The sequence below is a fragment of the Hypomesus nipponensis genome, chromosome 19 (genome assembly GCF_054491055.1).
Source record: "Hypomesus nipponensis isolate SF chromosome 19, ASM5449105v1, whole genome shotgun sequence".
Taxonomy (NCBI): Eukaryota; Metazoa; Chordata; class Actinopteri; order Osmeriformes; family Osmeridae; genus Hypomesus; species Hypomesus nipponensis.
Window position 1 is genome coordinate 176,152 of NC_140379.1, and position 6,311 is coordinate 182,462.

The 6,311-nt window shown below is 47.6% G+C and overlaps 1 protein-coding gene across 1 annotated transcript; it reads left to right on the plus strand.

Annotated features, from left to right (window-relative positions):
• Nucleotides 1-67: 67 nt before the first annotated feature.
• Nucleotides 68-6,232, plus strand: LOC146246458 (ras-related protein Rab-11A-like). The gene is made up of 5 exons (XM_084681915.1): nt 68-326; nt 639-834; nt 1,337-1,530; nt 2,853-2,933; nt 3,301-6,232. Exons 1-5 carry the CDS (start codon nt 287-289, stop codon nt 3,435-3,437), a joined length of 648 nt encoding a protein of 215 aa, XP_084538041.1. The 5' UTR covers nt 68-286; the 3' UTR covers nt 3,438-6,232.
• The last annotated feature ends 79 nt before the right edge of the window (nt 6,233-6,311 follow it).

Below are 6,311 nucleotides of genomic sequence, written 5' to 3' on the forward strand. Positions count from 1 at the left end.
TAGAAGCCCACTATAAGTTCTTTGGTGGAACTGCAAACAGTTCAGAACCCGGAAGTTTCCCGAGAGTGACAGTTCTCTTTATTATGTCTATGGTTCTCCCCATATTAGACATTCTCTGGTAAACTTCAGAATCTTTGGAAGTCCCCGGAAGTACGGTTGAAAACAATCCGTTAGCAGTTAGCCAGCTGTCTTGTTAAATAACTAGAAGCAAAAGGCTTTTCTCAACATTTTTGCAAGATCATTTTAAGTAATACTCCGTGAAATACACATATTCACCTGATATAAAATGGGAACCAGAGATGACGAGTATGATTATTTATTCAAAGGTGTGTGCTCTTTATTCCATTCGGTCGGCTGTCCTCTTCTGCTAGCTAGCTACCTAGCCAGTTTGCAAGCGAACCACAAACAAACTCAGCGGACACCCGTGAGTGGCAAGCGGGGCCCGTTTTGTAAATCTGTCTCTTGAATTTAGCTTTATAGTGGAGTAGTTTGCTACGTATGAGTCACTAGTTTTAGCATGTGCTTGTTCATTGCTTTGTTAAGGCTAGCCTTGCAAATTATTCACTCAGTTTCATCAAACAAGTTTTAGTAGCGTTATATTTTCCGAACTGTCACAACAAACTGTGTATTTTGTTCAGTGGTGCTGATCGGGGACTCGGGTGTGGGTAAGAGTAACCTGCTGTCCCGCTTCACTCGGAACGAGTTCAACCTGGAGAGTAAAAGCACCATCGGAGTTGAGTTCGCCACGCGTAGCATCCAGGTGGACGGGAAGACGGTAAAGGCTCAGATCTGGGACACGGCCGGTCAGGAGCGCTACCGAGCCATCACTTCTGCGTAAGCTTAGCCAACTCGTTTAACCTGTACATAAATGAGTTGACTTGTAGTGTTGAGATTGTATTCCTTAAATCTACAGTAGGGCCCAAAAGTCTTGAGTTTACTTTCTTCAAATGGTTATATGCCTGTTTAATAGGCTATTGTAATATTCAATCATGAATCATTGTTCCTTAACAAAATATTCCTTATTGAATAAATATGTTTGAAACTTAGCAAATACTGTACATTCTGTACAACTGCATGCATAGAAAACCATCTCCTGATGTGTCCATGGTACATGGGTGGAGCCCTCTAATGGTGACCATCAGGTCTGTGTTCCTTCCTCCCCTCCTGTCTATCTGTCTGCCTGACTGCCTCACATCTCCCTGTCTGCCAGTCTCTCAAATCCCTTGCCTGTCAATCCCCCTGCCTGCCTGTCTCCCTGCCTGTCTCCTTGCCTGTCAGTCCCCCTGCCTGTCTCTCTGCCTGACTGTCTCCCCCTCCCTCCCTCTCTCCCCTCCAGGTACTACCGGGGGGCGGTGGGGGCTCTCCTGGTCTATGACATGGCCAAGCACCTGACCTATGAGAATGTGGAGCGCTGGCTGAAGGAGTTGAGAGACCATGCTGACAGTAACATCGTCATCATGCTGGTGGGAAACAAGAGCGACCTGAGGCACCTGCGGGCCGTCCCCACTGATGAGGCGCACGCCTTCGCTGGTCAGTAGGACAGGATGCGTTAGATTCAGTTCCTCCCATAGAGGTAGAAACGTCAGTACACCTCTAATATTCCCTGGAGTGCAAAGCTGCGCAAACATATTTTATCAAGGGGGTGCTGGGCTGAGCGGCAGGGAGGTACTGGGAGTACAAATAGGCCCTGGACTTATAAAGGTCACATTTTCTGGCCTTTATTTGAGCGCAAAATAGTTATGATAGCTTTATGTAAAATAAACAAATGTTTTTCAATTGGTAAAACCTTGTCTAGTGAAGGTGATTTCTTTGTCTCTTCATTTTTCAGCCCCACCCTACGTTTCTTAGCCTGGTTTTCCATCGTTATTCTTCTCCCAGTGCTCCCGATGGCCAGTCCGCTACTGCGGTGCTGTGCCACGGTGGTGGATTTTTAAGTCATATCAATTTAAATTCTCATGCTGTCAGGGGGTGCTGCAGCACCCTCAGCACCCCTAGTTCATGCTGTCAGCAGGGGGTGCTGCAGCACCCTCAGCACCTCTAGTTCATGCTGTTAGGGGTTGCTGCAGCACCCTCAACACCCCTAGTTCCCACAGCCATGCTAGAGTGAGGATGGAGGGGTAACTAAAGTGAGACTAATTTGTCTCAGATCACCACCTACTGGTCAGAAAAGATAATTGGATTCTGTAGAGAACATAAAAAATGCTGTGTGACGTGTTTATGTATTTACAGGCCTGTTTGTTTTTCATGAACACAAACCGCTCATCCAATCAACGACATATGCAGCACTGCACATGCTTGGGTCCTAAGCAGGACTCCCGTTGACTTCATACAAGGAGCAACTCCCGTTGACTTCCTGCATGGAGCGACTCCCATTGACTTTGTGCAGGGAGCGACTCCCGTTGACTTTGTGCAGGGAGCGACTCCCGTTGACTTCCTGCAGGGAGCGACTCCCGTTGACTTCCTGCAGGGAGCGACTCCCGTTGACTTTGTGCAGGGAGCGACTCCCGTTGACTTCCTGCAGGGAGCGACTCCCGTTGACTTTGTGCAGGGAGCGACTCCCGTTGACTTCCTGCAGGGAGCGACTCCCGTTGACTTTGTGCAGGGAGCGACTCCCGTTGACTTTGTGCAGGGAGTGCTTCTTGAGAGAATTGTGATACAGAAAGACAGACACCCAGAGCTTACTAAACAGCAACATGTGATGGCCCGTTCAGACACAGCTAGCACAGTCTGAGGAAAGAGGACAGAATTTCAGATGGATACCACATCATAGTCTTGTGACTGTCAGAAGGTACATCGTCCAGATAAGTGACTGGGTCTGTAATAATTTTATAATATCATGTACTTTTTTGCAGAAAAGAATGGTTTGTCTTTCCTTGAGACGTCAGCCTTAGATTCAACCAATGTTGAGACGGCCTTCCAGAGCATCCTGACAGGTGAGCGTGCGAGCATCTATTTGGTGTCTGCATCTCCATGCCCAGCCTTATATAAACTTCTCCCTCCCTCCCTCCCTCCCTCCCTCCCTCCCTCCCTCCCTCCCTCCCTCCCTCCCTCCCTCCCTCCCTCCCTCCCTCCCTCCCTCCCTCCCTCCCTCCCTCCCTCCCTCCCTCCCTCCCTCCCTCCCTCCCTCCCTCCCTCCCTCCCTCCCTCCCTCCCTCCCTCCCTCCCTCCCTCCCTCCCTCCCTCCCTTGCCCCTGCCTTTCTCCCCCCTCCTTGCCTCCCTGCCTCCCCCTCCCTCCCTTACCCCTGCCTCCTTGCCTCTCTGCCTCTCTCCCTACCCCCTGCCTCCCTTCCCCCTGTCAGAAATCTATCATATTGTCTCCCAGAAGCAGATGTCTGAGCGCCAGGAGTGCGACATGTCTCCTAGCAACAATGTGGTGAACATCCAGGTGCAGCCCACAGAAAACAAACCAAAGATGCAGTGTTGCCAGAACATCTAACCCTAACCCAGAACATCTAACCCTAACCCAGAACATCTAACGCTAACCCAGAACATCTAACCCTAACCCAGAGTGTTGCCTTCACCCCCACCCCCTGTATTCTACCCAAATTTACAACTTTATATTGTAGCCACCATCAGCCATTTTTTAAGGTTCCCGGTTTAAAAAACTCTCAAATCATATTTACTCATGTATTTTACAAACATCTAAGAAGCTCTTAAGTTCCATCGCCCAGTGGAGCAGACTGTGTCGTGGTGAGACCAGCTCAGACTGTGTCCCGGTGAGACCAGCTCAGACTGTGTCCCAGTGTGACCAGCTCAGACTGTGTCTCAGTGAGACCAGTTCAGACTGTGTCCCTGTGAGACCAGCTCAGACTGTGTCTCGGTGAGACCAGCTCAGACTGTGTCCCGGTGAGACCAGCTCAGACTGTGTCTCAGTGAGACCAGCTCAGACTGTGTCTCAGTGAGACCAGTTCAGACTGTGTCCCAGTGAGACCAGTTCAGACTGTGTCCCGGTGAGACCAGCTCAGACTGTGTCTCGGTGAGACCAGCTCAGACTGTGTCCCGGTGAGACCAGCTCAGACTGTGTCTCAGTGAGACCAGCTCAGACTGTGTCCCGGTGAGACCAGCTCAGACTGTGTCCCGGTGAGACCAGTTCAATGCAGAACAACATGGGGACCCTGGCAGGCTCAGACCAGCTAAAGGTTCTTTAGCATGCAGAGATGAGGAACAAAAGGATTTTACACATTGTCAATTTGCTTGTAGTGTGCACTTGCTTTTGCATGTTTGAAATGGCTCTTGGCTGTGTAGCATGTTTTAAACAAGGGAATTCCTCTGACCGATGGAAACAGGCACATTGCCAAGACCACCTATTAGACCACATCTAATAAGCTGTTCGTATAAAATTATTTTGTCCGATACATTTGTCATATACATGGGAACACTACTACTTTGATGTAGACACATTTTCTCAAAATTACGGCGTTTTAGTCTCATGGATAATCAGTAAAGGAAATTGTGTAAAAGCATTTCCAGTTACAATTTGGGAACATGTAACCATGTAACATTGGGAACATACAACCATAGTAATGCTGGGAACATGTACCCATGCTAACGTTGGGAATATGTAATGGTTGACTGACGTGTTTTTGTGTGTATCGTAATTCATTCAAAATGGAAATGAATAGATGACTAGAAAGGAATTCATATTACTGTTTTAAATGTGTTTCACAGGGCTAGATCATTTACAAATGTAAAGTTTATAAATGTAACCACTTGCGACTGAACCTGAGAATCTTTACTGACTTCAATGAAGGACCCTTGTCTTGAAGACCAAATTTCAATGTTGAGGAAAAGATCAAACATGCTGTTAGGAATGTTAACAGAACAATGCAATTATTCTCATCCAAACCAAAATCAAATATTAATATCATTTCAAAACTCAAAAACCCCACATTGTTTGTGTGTGGCACTGTCCCCTACTAGCGTTTCCATAGAGCCAACCACAGCCGCTTTCCCTCCCTGATATGGAGGACAGGTCCTGTCACCATGCCAACCAGCTCACCCTCTCGTGTCCCATCACCATGCCAACCAGATCACCCTCTCGTGTCCAGTCACCATGCCAACCAGCTCACCCTCTCGTGTCCCTTCACCATGCCAACCAGATCACCCTCTCGAGTCCTGTCACTGTGCCAACCAGCTCACCCTCTCGTGTCCCGTCACCATGCCAACCAGATCACCCTCCCGTGTCCCGTCACCACGCCAACCAGATCACCCTCCCGTGTCCCGTCACCACGCCAACCAGATCACCCTCTCGTGTCCCTTCACCATGCCAACCAGATCACCCTCCCGTGTCCCGTCACCATGCCAACCAGCTCACCCTCTTGTGTCCCTTCACCATGCCAACCAGCTCACCCTCTCGAGTCCCATCACCATGCCAACCAGATCACTCTCTCGTGTCCCTTCACCATGCCAACCAGATCACTCTCTCGTGTCCTGTCACCATGCCAACCAGATCACCCTCTCGTGTCCCGTCACCATGCCAACCAGATCACTCTCTCGTGTCCCGTCACCATGCCAACCAGATCACCCTCTCGTGTCCCGTCACCATGCGCCTGGCTACACCACGCTGCCTCCCTGCTTCAGCATGGTGTTGTACTCCAGCCCCTCATTACGCCTTACAAAACTAGCTAGACTCATTAGGATTATGACTACATTTTGTTGTATCATCACTCTGTATTATTCTCTATAAAAAGGCGACACAGCGGTATGACCAGTCATCAAACTAAGGTGGACCTGAAACACAAACTTCACGATTGTAGTTTGAGGCTAAAAGCGTTAGTAGGGAGTTGTATACTAAGATATACAGACATTTGATGGCTGGCCACCCCAATGGCATTGCTAGCCTGTCCTCATACATCCAGCTAGCTGTCTGAACTGGAATGAACTGTCTTTTTTTGTGGAGTATGTTTTCATATACCTCAATTGTTTGCTTTACCTTTTGTTTGAACAATAATGCATTGCTGTTTAATTAATGTGTGTGTAAGTAAAAAAGCTACATATTTTTCAATATTTGGGGGGTTTATTTCTGTTGGAGTGTGTAAAGGTGGGTGTGACATTTTGTACATATATAAATTGAACCAGTGTTCATATCTTTTAAGTTATTAGTTATCTTAATAAAAGTGCACCATTCATGAATGTCCAGTCCAGAATCACAGCCTAAGACACACTGTCTGTATGTGTATTTGACCACATAAATTGTAATAAAGAAATCAGATGCTGAAAACAATTGATAAATGTTTGTGAAAATATTGAGTTAATTAAGTACATACCACGCAGACAAGCAAGCAGTATAGTGTAATTAGCTAAGAAAATA